This window comes from Heloderma suspectum, chromosome 1 (genome assembly GCF_057233095.1).
Source record: "Heloderma suspectum isolate Gila_16-S chromosome 1, 16-S_ref, whole genome shotgun sequence".
In the NCBI taxonomy this organism is placed as follows: Eukaryota; Metazoa; Chordata; class Lepidosauria; order Squamata; family Helodermatidae; genus Heloderma; species Heloderma suspectum.
Window position 1 is genome coordinate 340,726,275 of NC_139458.1, and position 17,567 is coordinate 340,743,841.

The 17,567-nt window shown below is 40.0% G+C and overlaps 1 protein-coding gene across 1 annotated transcript in view; it reads left to right on the plus strand.

Annotated features, from left to right (window-relative positions):
* Positions 1 to 2,335: 2,335 nt before the first annotated feature.
* Positions 2,336 to 17,567, plus strand: part of ECT2L (epithelial cell transforming 2 like) — a 47,826-nt gene continuing 32,594 nt past the window's right edge. Inside the window, exons 1-5 of the mRNA XM_084827670.1 lie at positions 2,336 to 2,395; positions 4,609 to 4,833; positions 8,178 to 8,290; positions 15,797 to 15,959; positions 16,808 to 17,060. Of these exons, the coding sequence (XP_084683796.1) occupies positions 4,768 to 4,833; positions 8,178 to 8,290; positions 15,797 to 15,959; positions 16,808 to 17,060 (595 nt within the window). The 5' untranslated portion in view covers positions 2,336 to 2,395; positions 4,609 to 4,767. The remainder of the gene's footprint in view (positions 2,396 to 4,608; positions 4,834 to 8,177; positions 8,291 to 15,796; positions 15,960 to 16,807; positions 17,061 to 17,567) is intronic.

The following is a 17,567-nucleotide window of genomic DNA, read 5'->3' on the forward strand; positions in this document are numbered from 1 at the left end:
CCGTTGTATATCTATACAAAGTATATAATATGTAACTGGGTAATTATAAACCTACTAGGGGCCTAAAACATCACATTTTCATGAAAAAAGCTATGCAAATTAGTTGCCTCTATTAATGTCTTAGATGGATTGGATTGTAGCACTAAAATCTAATAATTCTGTGGCAGGCTTTGGTATAAATTATTTCAGACAGAAGCAATCAGAGCCACATGTATTGAATCTGAAATCTGTTTCAATGACCTCTCCATACCGTGCTGTACCAGCACCTCTCATGCTAAGACTTATCAATTATGTGGGATTTCTGCAGTAGCACTGCATCTTCATGAAAGTATCCAGTGCTGGTGTGGAAACACCCCATGTTGTTGGGGCTTCCATGACAGGTACAATGGGGGGGGGGAATAAAGGGAAGCCGCTTGCCACACAACTGCTCCATAGTCTGATTTCAGTAGCCTAAATGGCTCTTAAGGTCATTTCTCATTTTTTGGATTCAAAGTGTCATGTCCCCTGGTTCCAAGGCTCTGCATCACCCTGAGGAACGATACCCCACTTTGAGGGAGAGCACATGATACCCCTTTCTATACCTTCCCAACCTGAGGACATAGCCCTCCCATCAAAGTCTGACTCTGAGAAGGACTTGCTTAGCTGCACAGGCACATGAGACTGCAGAAACAGACACTGGTTCTTTAGAACTAAAGTCAGCATCTGGCAAGGTTGGAGGTACTGGAAGACCAGGCTCTGCCAGCCTTTAAGACTTCAGTTGACTCCATGCCTTTGCTGAGACAACAGCTCTTTGTGGATCAGTACTCCAGCCAGGACCTCTTTCAATTGGTATCCAAAATCCTGACAGCTCCTGCCTTGTGATGGCCCTGCCCTGCTTTGACTCCATTTTCCTGAGATACTCCACTTTACCCGTTGTGACTGATCCAGAACAATCAGCGACACTCGCCCTAGGACTCATGCCTCAAATAGGCAAGAGTTCTGCCTGAGCAATGGAGCTTTCCCCTTCAAATTACAGCCCTTTACATGCCTGTCAAGGTTCCACTTCTGATCTGGACCCCCTAAGCAACCCTTTAGGGATCTCTTGCCTCCTTAAGAGTCCCACCTCCCTCCTTTTAAACTTCCCAGTAATGTGGGGTTTAGGCTGTAGACATGGGGTAACTTGACACTCTAGACACAGGGTTTAACCACAACACTTTACTAGTAGATTTAAAGCAAACAAATTGCAACCAAAGGTATTTATCCAGTAGAGCTGAGTGATACAAAAGGCCTTAAAATAGAAATTGCAAAAAGCAAATTCCTTTATCCTAGCTGTCCTTAGGCTGTTTTACGCTGCTTCGTCCTGCTCACTCTTCAGACTCTGTTCTCACTTCAGGCTCTGCACTTCCTGAATCTCTCTTGCTCTGGCTGTAGCCTGGTCTTTCTGACTCTTACTGGATCTCTCCCTCAAAACTGAAGTGCTGCATCAAACCTGAAGAAATGAAGTTAAAGTGAAGAAATTAAACTTACACTAATCTGGAGAAATGAAACTATACCTCTCAGGGTTATTCCTTCCCAACAGAAAACTCCAGGCCTCTAAGCCTGACCTCCCCCCCTCCACCCCACCTCTGTAGGCCTCAAACCTTCACAACTCCCCAATACGCCAATACTGACCCGTCAGGAATTGCAAAATGGCTCATGATGCAACATCAGCAATAGCAGAGAGAGGGAGAGAGTGCGCATACATCTTGCACAAGGGGAGAGTGTCACCGATTTCCATTTCACACAAGGGGCTCTTTGGATATTGTTAAAGAAGCTGAAGGCAATTCTATGCAAGACAAACCTGCAGGTGCTTGCTTGTGCTTCTTACTGAGAGAGTGGATGTTAATTAGTTCAGGAGGTTATTGCTCAGCACATTTTTACCTCAATCGTATTTACATTTTGGTTGTCTGGATAAAGTAATTGTAAGAGTTGCCACCTTTCCTTCCTGGCAGGGCTCCCATGCCTTTAGCAGCTGCATGAGAGGCAGAAATTAACAGGTGAAACCTTTCCTGTCACTTCCTCTTCATTCCAGAACAAGCTTCACCTGCTGATGTTTGTTCATGAAAGGCATGGAAGCCCTGCCTGAAAAAAGGTAACTACTGAAAGAAAAGTAAGCTGACAACCATGCTACTTCAATGCCCCTAAAATCCAAGGAACTACTCTAAACAGATTCAGAATTAGCCCACAGTGATAAGTCTTTTTCTCTGGTTGTTCTTCAGCCAGTCTTGGCTGTAAGCCCAGAGTACATTCTGTTGTGCACTTCTGTTCCTATGGAGATCTGAGGAAGCACTGACCTTCAGCCAATGCTACAACAGTTCTGGCTTCCGCACAGCAGGTCCGTGGTGCCTTCCTCACGGGGGAACCATTGTCTCTGGAGGTAAAGTAAATTACCAGTCTTCTGATTACCTGTTTTGTTCAAATGGGGATGGGGGTGGATAGAACTATACATTATTTTGCTTTGTTTTGCTGTGTTTCATAAATGGCAGGAGTTCATATTCTCTCCTTCTTTAAACCCAGTTGACGAAAGACATGGTAGGCTCCAAAAGAAAATAAAAATAAAGCATAAGGTTTTCTCCCAAACTCTCAGATTTCAGTTATCAGCCCTTAAACAGCATTCAGTTATCTACCAGATAAGCAGATGAATAAGAATAGTCCTGTTAAGTATTACAGTTTTTAAAGAAAATGTATTTTAGAGTTAACCTAGCAACAAGAGAGACTGAAAAGCAAAGATAGGGGCTCTGTTCATCCAGCAAATGCCACCAAGCTGCACATCCACCATCTTCCCTGATCAATTTGCTCTCACTTTTGGTAGGTCACAAAATCTTGCCTTTTGACACAGCAGGCCTTTTGGAGGAGAAGGGTGTTGTTGTTGTTGTTTATGAAAACTAAAACAGGTACAGTTATTTTTTTTCTATAACTATTGACTGAGCAACTGTTAACACACTGGATTCTAAAGTTCATGGAAAATCCCCACTTGGAAATGTGAGAAGTGGAGTGGGAATAACTATAGAGTAAAGAATCTGATCATTTTGAAATGTAAATGTAGATATGGAGATGATTCCTCAGTTTTTAAAGCAGATAAAACTACCTGTTACCTAAAACTACCAGTTTACCTATGACTACAAGAAAGACCAGCTGTGGGTTGTAGTATTAATTCTGATGACAAGTTGAAAACTCACACATCACTTTGCCATGACCTCTCACGCTGCTGTCAAAGTAATGTAAATTGACCAAACACTGAATAAATGTTTACCCAACCCAAAGAGGGTTAGTGCCCTGGCACTAATTGAAAACGAAGGGAAGGAAAGTCATGCAATATAGGGAAACATATGGAATATAAAGCTGCTTATAAAGGTAAAACTTGTATTTGCCATAGAAACCATAAGGTATATCAGACTTCTAAATTTTGTGATAATTCTGTCCCATTTTAATGAAAGCCTTGTCCCGCTAGTCTCCCACCACTGCCCCACTGTAGTTGAGTCAGGGTCAGCTCTTAAGTTAACTAGGGACAAATCCGTTTAGCAAAGTCAGGAAGCAAAAGGTCAAAGCACACTATTACCAGAACCAGAAAAAAAGAGCAGTCCAAAAGCAGGGCCTTAGCAGGAGTCAGCAGCGCAAGACTTCAGTGCAAGAACTGGGAGCTGAAATAAGATGACATTCTAGCAAGCAGCAGGTCTCAACTGAGAGTTTATAAAATGGAGCATCCAGAGCCTCACCCAGGACTCAGCTGCAGCACATCAGAAGCGCTTTGTCAGAAGTCTACTTGTGAGGAGGGCCTTGCCCTTGAAGAGGCCTTTACTCTTGAGGAGACCTTTCAGCAAGCAGGTACTCCTTCATCTGGCCACTGCCCTAGCCTGAATCCTTGGGCCCAGCATTCTTGGGGGCTAGGAGATGGTTCAGCATCCCCCTCTGCCTCAGAAGCTGAGTTTTCTGCCTTTCTAAGAGACGAGATCATCCCTGAGGCCTCATGATTGTCTTGGGCAGTCCCAGGGTCCTCTAAAGTGGCCTGTTCCCTGGGGACATCTGGCTCTGAAAGTGCAGAACTAGTTTTGGGTGACTCACCACCCAGCCCTCCGTGGGCCATATGATGTCAGTGGATGTGGCCATGCCCATCTGACATAATTCACTCCCTGGGTGGATCTTTCACCCAGCACTTGGGTCAGGGACCAGCCTAAGCCCCGCTCCCTAGAGGAACCCCAAGGGGCTGCACAGCCCAAATTGGGCTGCCTCATGGGCCAGATGTTCAGCACCCCTGATTTAAGCTCTTCCTCTGATGAGCAGTCCCCCAACTAGTCATGACACCCACCATTATTAACATTGTAATGGCAATTCCATAAGCACCAAGTCTTATGAGAAAGTTCCTTCTTGTCTCCTTTCCCTTAGTCCCTTATATTCTTCTATCCTTAAAAACATTATGAACAGACAATAAAAGTAGGAAAACAGAAGAATCTTGAGGAAAAAATGAAATGCACTGTCCATATACTCCTTTGGTCTCTAGGGCTGCTGTGACTGGGATGCACAGTCAAATCAAGTTCTGAACCCAAAGTTTATTCTCCAGGAAGAAGAGTCACGCATTTCTTCTGTTTTCAGGAAGCTTCTAACCGCAGTCTGTCTGAAGTGTATAACAGAACTATTAGTGGAGGAAACTGCAACTGCTTCTACAATGACCACACCTTATACCACACAGTGTTAAACGGTGGCATTTGGAAAGCTTAGGGCAGCACAAAGAGCCCAAATCAAAACCAGACAATGGAAATGTTGTGTACACGATTCAGTACTTGGACACCAATTGAAAACCAATCTCTTAGTAATCAGGTAAGTTAACATCTATTGAAGTCACACAAGTAATATATTTAAACCACTGTGCTTTTGCTGCTCATCTTAATTACTCCTTCCATTTCTTCCATGGCTTCCCCCAATACCAATACAGTTGGTTCATACTGTCATAATTTCAACAGGAAATTCTTAAATGTTTCCCAATGAAATTAATCCTGTACATCAGTGTAATTGCAGCACAGGCGTGTCTGCCAGCTGATGCTTTCAAAATTTAGTGTGACAAGGAGTTTTGTCCACCAACCCCATCACTGCCTGGTTCCAGCCAAGATGACATCTGGCTCTATCCCCAACATCAGTGGCAAGATTGCTACTGTAGATGCCTGCAATAAATAACTGCTGCAAGTCAGGGCTTACAGCAGGAATATTTGACCTGTGGTATCTACAGAATAACATGGATATGCCTGCTATCATTGGTCCTGAGAACATCCAAGAATAAGTGTAGCCTCATGATATGATGCTGTATATTTTACTAAACTGTAGTGTGACATTCCTATATCTATTTTCCCCATTGCAAAATGGGTTTTAATTGAAATCTCTATAATTTTGACTTTGAATATTGGGAAGGTGTTTTTTTATGTACTAGAATTGTATAATTGCTCCAATTTAAAAACAAACAAACCGGGGAAGGGAGCGTAGTAGGAGATTAACTGAAAACTTTTATTAGACATTCTGAACTGCCTTTTTGTTGCCTCAGTTGAAATGCTGTCTTCTGTTAACACAGGATACAGTTCCAATTCTGGAGGAGATGGCCAAGTACCAAATTTGAGTATTGCATCAACTTCAGGAAATTGACAAATAGAAGTTAGTTCATTTGCAACGCAGACAAGACATTAATTTAACTGCTGTTTTCCATTTGCTCCAACTATAGAAATTTTCCCAACTTCTTCCTTCAATTGACTGAGAAATAGGAATCCCAGTTGTGGGAGCTCCTGATTATTTTTTCCACATCTGCCCCAAGCCCTTCTATGAAAATAAAAATGCTCTTCCCATAAATACTTAACCATTGGTGAATGGAAAAGGAATAGGAAATGCATTCATTCATAGCAGAAGTGAGATTTTAAAACACACACACTACTGCATTAGAGCTGTGGAACTTATTACCAAGAGGATACTCTGCCAGCAATTAGAAAACACTGCACAAAACATAGCCAGAGCAGAAGTCCAAAGGATGTACGTTACACATCCCTTTCAGTTACAATAGTTTGGCCTCACAATGCCTACAGAATGCATATGAACTATGGGTCACTTCCCATCCTATATAGTGATGATCCTCTAAGGGGATTTTAGAACTCTGTGTTCGTACAAAGGTAAACTTGATTTTCCTTCTTTTGCTGGCAATTGTAGGTACAGCCTCAAAAGAAAGGTGCTTAAGATGCCCAAATCATGTGGTGTTTATTATTCTCTCAGAAAAGAGGCTGGTCACTGCTTGGATTTGAGACAATGGGACAGTGATTCCCATTGGGACTTCGTAACAGTGCTTTCCTGCCATGGGAGCCGAACTTCCTGGAGATTCGTAGAGAAAGGGAAATGTATAAAAGATGACTCCATGTCGAGGTGTGAAAGCTGAGTATCAGGGGAAATGTTACATATTTTAGTAAAACATGCTGACTAGAAGAGACAAAAGAATCGCACAAACAGGAAAGGTTTTAAGAAATCATGCTGGTTGTAGAGAGAACACAGGGAAACTTACAAAAGAAAATGAAAGCTAAAAAGCCAAGTCAGCTAGCAAGCATTTTTGTGTGAACGGAGTATTGTTGTCTTTTCCAGAGAGGAAAAACAGCCTGTCAGCCTGTTGCACAAAAAAACAACCAGAAATCTTGTTGGTACATCATCATCATTTACATTTCTATACCGCCCCATAGCCAAAGCTCTCTGGGTGGTTTACAGAAGTTAAAAACATAAAGAATACAATATGCAAAATTTAAAAACATAAAAACACACAGACAGTATACACAGAGAACAACGTATATCTAAAAACAACTTTGAGCAATCATCCAAACCATTAAACAAATCCAGGATCAACTTGTTGTTCAGTCGTTCAGTCGTGTCCGACTCTTCGTGACCCCATGGACCATACACGCCAGGCCTTCCTGTCCTGCGCTCTCTCCCGGAGCGTGCTCAAGTCCATATTCATTGCATCCGTGATGCTATCTAGCCATCTCATCCTCTGCCGTCCCCTTCTCCTTTTGCCTTCAGTCTTTCCCAGCATCAGGATCAACTAAAACTCATCAAATGCTGCTAAATGCCTGAGAAAGAGAAAAGTCTTGACCTGGCATGGAAAAGATAACAATGTTGGTGCAAGACGGGCCTCACGGGGAGATCATTCCAAAATTGGGGATGTATGCAGCATAAGCATGAGGACTAGTGCCCACTGGCAGATGCATGAAGTGTTATCCTCAATTGGCAGATACAGTAGAGAGACAAAAATAGTCTTTTGCACAGCAGACCCAAAAATCCATGAAATGGAAGGGGTATCCAAGATAATAAGAGTGTTTCATTTACAATGGCAGCCACTGTGATAATGCTGTCTTCCTATCATGCTATGCTAATTACATAATGTAGTAGGGAAATAAACCCAGAGAGTGGATTAAGTCCAAATTTAATAGAATCTACTTTGCTGATTAATTCTAGTTCAGCAATTTCATAACAGAGCTTCTCTTTTAAATCTTTTTAATGAAATACAACTAAATTTGCACATGACTAACAAAGAAAATAGCGATATTCAGAAAAAATTGTGAAAACATTTAATCTCTGAGAACGCTGTGCTGCTAATCTTCAGCATCAACAAAAATACTTTAAAAAGGAATATTCAGTGTGGATTTATAATTTATATGCAAATTTTGACTTAGTTGTGACTACAAGTCAGAAAGTTAACCTGCCATGCTTAATCAGCTATGAAGAAACTTAGTGTTTTTTTGTACATTGTCCTCTGTTTAGGCCTCTATATTCTTGTTTGGTGGGGTGAGGCACTTTTCCTGCTCCGTCTTAAGCAAGTTTACTCAGAAGTAACATCTATTGAATTTTCAATGACAAAAGGACTAAATGCTCAACTAAACATTTGGTGATACGGGTCTGTTACAATTAGCTGTAAAATTCTGGAACAGATTTTGTGATTTATGGGTTATGATCTGTCCATTTTAGAGAACAATTGGGCCAGCTAGAATCTGATTTGACAATAAAGAGATTACATTCAAGGGAGTGCTCTAAGGGCAGGAGTATAAAACGGCCTTGATCCCAGGGAACGCTGGCAATTTATGGAAGGGCCTACCTAGTCCTGTGTGTTACTGAACTGTTCTTTAAGAGAACTCTGTGGCATTGTTTAGCTCTTTCAGGAGAGAGTCAGACTTATAAGCCATTGGTTTGACCTGTGGACGGACAAGCAGCGCAAGCAGTTTCTCCACTGGATATTGACCAAGTGCAATAAGTCACAACTGAAGTAAGTGAGCCACAAGTTCTCTTCCGAGTTGTGTTTTGTGAAACGGGTTCCACAAGGGCATCTCCTGTAAAGTGGGTCTTTTACCCAAGCCAGTGCTTGCATGTTTACAGAGTGAAACACAGACATCAACAGGTGTGCATAGCAAGCAAAATGTTTGCTCATCCAGATCCAAATGCAGGGGTCAAGACCGCATTGCGTTCTTGTAAGATGTGTGTTTCAGTGTATTTAAATTAAGAGCTAAGTATGTCAGCAGTAAAACGACCTGGTGAAATGCAGCTTGATAAAGAGAACAACTTTGGCTTTTATAACTATTTAGAGAGAGAACACAGGAGAGTCTTCTAAAGCAATGTAAAATGTGAATTTCAGTTAATACTTTATAGCAGGCTCCTTTGACCTGGCAGTTTCAGGATGGGTTGGACTACAAGCCCTATCATCCTAAGTCAGCCTGGCCATTGGACATGCTGGCTGGGGATGATGGGAGTTGTAGTCCAACACATCTTGAAGCCGCCAGATTGGAGAAGGCTGCCCTAGAGAATCTACTTCTCTCACATGGCCAATTAAATCTATGAAATTAAGGCAAGCTCATGGCAGATAGGCTGGCTACAGTTTTGCCTGACAGAAAGTCTGTGTCCCTAACAGATGACTGATCGGCAGAAATTCAGCATGTGCAGCTTTTCCCCATTATCCAGTGCCAGGAAAAAGTGGTACTTGTTGATTATAATCTCCTTGTCACAAACTACTAAAGGGCTCAGAATGTTTAGTCAGGAGAAACTATGACAACGCTAAATACAGAGCAGGTAGACGTCATCCTGGAGCTGTAGTTGCATGCATGGCACTATGACGTCAAAACAAACAGGGGCGCAATAGCTCAAATTTGGCTTTGGGCAGAAGCTTTGTCTTGCGAATTGTCTTCCAGAAATGGTTCCATGTCAATTTGGAACTTGTGAAATAGTCTCAAGTTTATACAGCCCTGAGCATGTAGAGAAACTGTTCTGAGCTTCCCAAAGGAAGAGCGGGAAGTACAAAATGTAATATGTAAATAGGTTGTGGCTGGCTGCTGTGAAACACAATGCCTGGGTTCAGAGATAACTCAAAATCATGGTTTGTTTTGCTATCTGGACCTGCCCACAAACTGTAGCTTCTTTGACAGCAACAAACTGGGATCCGAAACCACTGTTTGAAGCTGCTTTATCACAGAGATGGAAGTGAACGTAAGAAGCGGAGTGCTAAGCAGACGAAAAACAAAAGCAGGGAAGCAGCTGAAAACCATGTTGTGGATCTATGGTTTGCATGCAATGACTGAATCCAGCCAATGTCACAGTCTTATTCTTCTGAGTGTCCTGAGAATAATCCTTCTGGATCTTTTATTAGTTCTTGAAAGGAGCCAGTCAGAATCACAATAAGGGTTTAAACATCCACTGAGGATCATCCTGTTTCTCCTCCCTGTTTTTTTTTCCTACATTATTTTTATTGAGTTTTAGGGCACAATCCTATGGGGACAGGCGGCTGCCTCTGAACCTGGAGGTGACCGCCTATCCAATGCAGGGCAGGAGCAGCGTGGAGGGGATCATCCTATCCGCGCTTCAGCCACTCTGCATTCGCAGCTAGACAGCCGATTTCAGCTGTCTAGCCACAAGAAGTTGGAGCGGGGGGCGCGGGATGTCGGACGACGCATAGGAAGTGTCGGAAAAGCACTTCCGCCCACCCCACCACCTGGAACGCCCCGTTTTTGCTGCTCCATGCTCCTCTTACAAGCATGGGGCTGATCCACGCTGCCTATGAGGGGGTGGAGGTCGGTTCCCAGGAACTGACCTACTATGGCCATCTAGCCACTAACTAGTGGCCACAGGATTGCGCCCTTAATTACGTATTTTCAGTATAATCAGTGAGCACATAAAAATATTCTAAGAAAACACAGACATTACATAGGAAATTGAATTACAGTCAACTGTGATCGCAGGAGTTTCAATGTCTTAATAACCTTATATTTATCCACAGAAGTTCTTCAGGGGTTTAAGATTCAGTTGTAATTACTGAAATGTATCACTCTATATCTGTCCGTGATATGATAGTGGTTTTCTCAGGGAACCTTGTTTGTTGATAAAGTCTATGAATTTATACCATATTGTATGGAAAATGTCAGATTATTTTTGTTGTCTTTGTGCCCTTATCTGTTTAGTTAGTTTTTCAGCCAACACAGTATTCCAAAGGTAGGTACACCACACAGTTATTGATAGATCTGTAGATTCTTTCCAATTCTTTGCTTTTAATTGATGAGAGGCTACCACCATAAAGGTCAGCATTTCTTTGTCTGGTAAATGTTCATTAGGGCCACTAAATATAGATAGTAGTGCCAGTTTAGGATCCATGTGAACCTCCACTCCTGTTATCTTACTGCATATCTTACTCCAGAAGCTATGTATTTGTCCACATTCCCACCACATATGATGGTATGTACCTAATGTATTACATCCCCTCCAACAGTTTGGTGACGTTGTTTTGTATATATAGCTTAAAAGTTATCGGGATTAAATACCACCTCAGTACTACCTTAAAGGAGTTTTCCTGTATTTTTGCTAACACTGAGCGATATGGCTTTTTAACCCATATTTAATTCCATTTCTTTTCCTCTTTTTTTTTTATGTCATGTTCATATATTTCTTTCAGCCCTATGGTTGTTTCCATTATTTCTATAATTAATATCTTATCTATATTGGATGTGAGGCCTTTGATGGAGGATTTGGATATAAGTATCAGTTGTTCAAATGCTGTTAATGGACTTGTGGCCTGTTTCCAAACTATAGGGTTGGCATTAAAATGAAGTACCTGGTGTAATTGAAACCAGTTTACTTTTATGCCTTCTAGTTTGTTCTTTAGTTGTGGGCCTGTTTTTGGAGCAACTCCCTCAAATAATTCCTTTAACCTAAAAAAATCTGGCCTGTTTCTATGTGCTAAATTGGGACCATTTGTCCTTATCATAAAAACTCGGGTGCAGTAAAAATGGTATAAGCGGTGAGACATATGGTGATAATGTATGTTGCCATTTCCTCCATATTTTAAATGTTAAATGTAAGAAGGGATTAGTAATGACCTCTAAATCTTTTGCTTTAGAAATTGTAAAGGGAAGACCTTGAATTTCATTTTTGCTAATTCCTATAGACTCCATATTTACCCACTGGTATTCTTCATTCATATGAATTAGATTTATCACTTGCCTAATTTGGAATGCCTCGGAGTATAATTGTATATTTGGTATGCTTATTCCTCCATTTCTGGGTTGTTTATATAAGATATTTTTTATTCTTTCTGTATTTTTGTATTATTATGAATACATTTGTTTATAATGTTCTGCCAGGTTTTTAACCATTTATCTGGGGTTGCGTTTGGCAAAACTTGAAAAAGATATGTGAATTTGGGAAGGATTGTCATTTTCACTACTTCCTCTTTACCCAGCCAAGACAGGTCCAATTTTTCATGTCTTTTTTATTTGGCTAATTAGGGGGAGATAGTTTATTTTTATTAGTTTTGGGGGATTTTTTTTTGTTATTTGGACACCCAGATATTTTAGGCTTGATGTATTTGTAATTTCTGATTTAGTTTGTAGATTAATTTTGGAATTTTTATTTAAGTTAATACATAGGATTTCAGATTTTTTTATGGTTAATATGAAGACCTGACATCTATTCTATGATTCTATAAGGGATCACATGGCTTCATATTTTTCTCTGCCTTGAAAATTGCAGACACACCAAAGAGTGTGTGCTTTTCAGCTGCAAAGATGCAGGTACTAGCCCTTGTTGTTTGAACAAGGAGTATTATGAAGAAATGTAGATTTTTCCGGGCCAACGTTCGTCACAATCCAGGATTTAAATAAGAATAAAAACAAATCTTCAACTATAATGGGGGGGCGGTGGAGGGGGTGGGCAATAAAAAAGGGTCAGCGGAATGTCTGAAGATATATAAGCTGGAATGTTATCTCCCATACAATGTTACGAAACAATTTTAAAAACAGATAAATTTAAAACAGATAAATGATGAATTTTGGACCGAAATTTAGTAATTTATTAAGGGCACGATCCTATGCAGGTTTAGACAGAGAAAGTCCTACAACTCCCAGCATTCCCCAGTAAGCCATTTTGGCTGGGGAATGCTGGGAGTTGTAGGACTTTTTCTGTCTAAACCTGCATAGGATTGTGCCCTTAATAAATTACTAAATTTAGGTCCAAAATTCATCATAATCACAAATTCAGTTAGAAAGGGCCATTCCATCTTGTCAAAGGCTTTTGTGGCATCAAGTGAGATAATAGCAGACTGTATGCGACTATCTCTACTATACTGTACAGTATTACGGATTTTTCAAACGAGATCTGCTATCTTTCTATTTTTAATGAATCCTGTTTGATCAGTATGGATATACTGTGGGGCCAATTGACCTAGTCTATCTGAGATTATTCCTGTTAATATTTTATAATCCTGATTTGTTAGTGTTATGGGTCTATAAGAATCCACATTATTTAGTTCTTTCCTTGGCTTGGGTATAGTTATTATTCTTGATATATTCCAGGATTGTGGCATTTCTCTTCCTTTAAATATTTCATTTAAAAGGATTGTTAGATGTGGGCAGAGTGTTTAATTTAGTTTTTATAAAAATTCTCAGATAGCCCATCCAACCCTGGTGCTTTATGCAGTTTTAGTTTTTTAATTATATTTTGAACTTCCTCCTCAGTAATTTAGCTGGTAAGAGATTCTTGGTTTATATTACTAATTTTGGGCAGAGTAACTTTATGTAAATACTCTCTTATTTGATTTATGTTTGGATAATCAGAGGAGTAAATTTTGTAAATAACTGTTCAAATTCTTTGCTAATTTTTTTTGCTTTGTACTTTATATTTCCTTTTTCATCTTTAATTTCGGCTTCTCCTATTCCTAAGTTTATTTGCCAATAGTTTATAATTTTTGTTGTCAAAAAATATTTTTTGCCTGGTATATTGCATAACTACTGTAAATTGATCAATATCTAAATCATCATGTTTCTCTTTTTTTTGCATTAGTTTTCTGTATATTTGTTTTTCCCCTCTCTGTTTGTGTATTTTTCCCAATTGGTCTATTTCTGTTAATAATGTCTCCTATCTTTGGCAGTGTTCTTTTTTTTTAATATGGCACAGTTCACTGATAGCTTTTCTCCTTACCATGCTTTCATGGTGTCCCAAACAATAGCCCTTGATATACTTTCTGTGTAATTTTGTTCAAATTTTTTTGTCACTGTTTCCTGAAGTTAAGGACATGTTGTTTATATAGTAATGTCTGATTTAACCTCCAGCAAGGTGAGTAATATTCCTTCTCCCCAAGTTGGAGAGTAATAGTTATTGGAGAATGTTCTGAAATGGTGATAGGACCAATCAGGGGTATATCAAACATTGATGTAGTCTATGTGATACCAAAATGTAGTCTATTCTTGTATATGTATTATATTGTGGACTATATCTTGTATAGTCTTCTTTCTCGGGGTTAAGTATTCTCCATGAGTCCACCAATTCAAAATCGAAAAGAGTCTGTAATAAACCTGATTCCTTATTTACTTTATTCTGATGCATTGGCCTAGTTTATAATCCACAATTAAGTTTAAATCTCCCCCTATAATTACTTCCCCTTCCTTAAACTCATTCAGTTTTTGTAAAGTACATTTTTAAAAGTGTAGTTGTTCTGAGTTTGGACTTTGAATTGAACCTATTGTGATATTTTTTTTGTACCAAGAGTACCTTTTATAAAAATAAAGAGACCCCTTTCATCTCTTAAAACATCACTGACCTTCACATTAACGTTTTTTGCAAACATTATAGCCGCACCTCTAGATTTGGAAGTCCCTGCTGCTGTAAAATATTCCTTGACCCATGGACGTAATAAAGATTTATAATTTTTTCCCCACAAGTGGGTTGCCTATAATAAAACTACTTGAGGTTTTCCCCTTTTGCATATATTTTGTATTCTATTATGCTTTATAGCAGTTCCAAGGCCTCTAACATTAAATGACATAATTTTTATATCATTTATCTTATGTTGCTAGACAGATTATTCAAGCCACCTTTACTATCTATTGCACAGAAATTAGTTTCCCCATGTTCTGAGTATTGACTCTCCTGTAATAAAACCTTAACATATTAACAACAAACAACACAAACTTGCCCATAACCTCAGGTCTAGTCTTGTTGGATGGGGTACTTTCTTAGTACACCCATGCTAAGCAGGGTGTACTCCTTTGCCCCAGCAAGAAGGCTAGAGAGTGAAGACATCCCCCTCCCTTTCCCTCACCACAGATTATATAGTAAACTATATCAACACTTTTCTAGGACATCTTGCAGCAGTCACTCTCACTGGGTCAAGTCCCTTGTTCTAATGTTGGATGAGTATTCATGAGTTTTTTTCTTTGTTTGATGGTAAATTCTTCTTGTGAATCTGATGGGGTTTTCTTGACAGCCTCAACCATTTAGAATTCCTGCTTCTATTGTCCGCTCCATTTGCATCTTCTTCATCAGCCGGCCTATTATATCTGCCTTTGGGGATCAGCTTAAGTTGGTTATCTTTAGAAAAAATGAGCTTAAATGGGAAGCCCCAGTGGTAGAGTCTCTGTGAAATACCAGTAGGCCCTTTGTCGTTGTTGCAAAGTTTCAGGGCATAAATCCTGAAAGAAATGTAGATTACTTCCTTCGTATTCTACCTTCTTTAGAATTCTAGCTGCTTTCAGTATTTTATCTTTTATGGCTCCGTTAGAAACTTAATAAGTATGTCTCTTGGCCTACAGTCTTCTTGAGGTTTAGGCCCAAGGGCTCTATGGGCCCTCTCAATATCACATACTGCAATTGCTATATCTGGGGAGATTGTATTTAGTAACTTTATCATTGTAGTTGTTAGTTCCCATTGACCAACAGATTATTTCAGACCTCTAATACACGTAACTTAAGTCTGCTGTGATTTTCTTGATCCTAAAATGGAGGCATTCTTGCAATTGAAAGTTTTGTTTTTAAATATCTCCATATCAATTTGGTTCTTTATTCCCACGTCAAGTGCTTCACTGGCTGTTTTTGAGATTTCAGTTACTGTGCCTGTCAGGCCCAATATTTTTTTCTTCTAATGGTTCAAGAGCCATAGACCACTCAGCTTTGAGTTCCCTCTTAAGCTCCTGCAGGTGTCCTGAGATTTCTGTTAAGAGGTCTGAGGTTTTTTCCCTGCCATCTTGGGTTGATTAGGTGCCATGCTTGAAATCGCTGTCTTCATCCTCTTCTGAAGAGGAGCTGACTGAATGTTTTTTCTTGCTGTTAAAGGCACTTTAACTCCACTGTTTTGTTGTGTTGATGGGCTCTGAAACATGACCCCTCAGATTTCAGTCAGTGTTGTAAATTTCCACTGCTTTTGATGTCAGGTAGACTTAAAAGTGTCTGTGGTGGGGATCAGAGGCACAGATTAAACCGCCATTTTTTGCAGTGACATCAACCCCCTCCTGTTTCACAGGTTTGCTGAAAAATGGTTTGTAGAAAATATCCCAGTGACCAAAGTGGACTTCACCACCTTGCTGCCCCGTTTCATATGTCTGTATATATTTTCCTTTCTCAATCCAAAGGACCTTTGTGCAGCAGCTCAAGTCAATTGGCACTGGAAATTTTTAATCGAACAGGTAAGTTCACCTTGCATGTGATCTTCACTAGAGCCCATACTAACTTTTTGGTAGAAGAAAAGGAAGTTGCCTGGGTCTTTCACTTTGTATACCCAAACCTGGCCCCATCCATTAGCCACTGAAGTCCAGCTACTCCAATGGCTGCTTTCTTCTTATTTCGCCATTCCTTTCTTCCCCTTTTGTATTGTTTCTATTCTGTTGTGAGTCTGCTGTCAGGGATTGTCTTGCCTTTCAATATTTGTATGGAACTTAGAAAATATTAGGCACTTTATTGATGATGATGATGATGATGATGATGATAATAATAATAATAATAGGCTTGACCCAATCCTTACGCAAGTGGAGGTCTGCTCACACAACAGGACTTCGCTATCTTCTCCTCCTCCCTGCAGACCCTTGCACATGCCTCAAATCTGCTATGGAGCCCCCCTTACCTATGGAGCAATTTGGGGGGCAAAGGGAGCTGCAGAGGGTAGGGGGAAATTTCTTCTGGCTGTGGTTCCCTTAGTTGGTTACAACCCAGTGGATAATAGTACTCCTAAACAATGAGAATCCTGGGGTAAAACCCAGGTTCTCAAAATTAGGAGTGTACTTGGATTATTTTAACTTGAGTTGAAGATGGCCACATCTGACTTTGAACCCAGATAGAAGGGAGCAGCATAAATTTGTGTACATGATGCCATGTCCTGATCTTGATCTCTGGCCCCTAGTTTTAGTGGAAGTCTGACCCAGGCCAATTCAAGATGCTTCATTAAAGAACGATGTTATGTATTGCTATTCTTTAATGTTTAGATCATAGATTCCCCTTGAAAATAAACCTTTGTGATTTGTTTTTACTTTCCCCAAAGGATTGTCTGTGGATGCCGAAGTGCATTAAGTTAGGATGGTTTCTTCCTTACAATCCTGAAAAAAATGAATATGGTGCTTGGAAGCAATATTATATTGCCTGTGCAACCAACCTGGATTGCTTAACTCCCAGGGAAGCTGCTGAAAGTTATGGAACCCTTAATGAACATAAAACAGAAAATGAAGAGCAAGAAGAAAGATTACATGCAAAATGTCTACGGAAAATGATTCGAGAGAGACTGGCTCTACAGAAGAGTAAGTTCGATGAAACTGTGATATGATTTAGTTACTGGTAAAGGAGGATACCATATTTATGCTGCAATTTTAGGCCAACCTACCTGGGAATAAGTTTAATTGAACTCAGTGGGACTTATTTCCAAGTAGACGTGTATAGGATTGCATTGTAAAAGTAGCCCCAAAGACTCAGACCTGTACTTCTGCTGAACTGAAATAAATTGCAGACACATATATGGATGTTGTTGTTATTTCACAGAAAAGCAGAGAAGATTGTTTGCTTGTGTGTTAGCTGTTGTTTCTCACATATGCAGCAAAGCGGTTAGAATGTTATGGCACAATCCTGAGAAAATTCTTCTTGCATATGCTTCAATATAATGAATGGGGCTTGTGCAAGAGCATGGATATATTCTTGAATACTTGCCATTCTTTTCAGTGGAGTTTGCACAAACAGCATTCTAGGAAATTGTCCCTTAGAATTGTATCCAATGGTTGTACCCCCAAAAAGCCTTTGTAGATGCAAGGTTT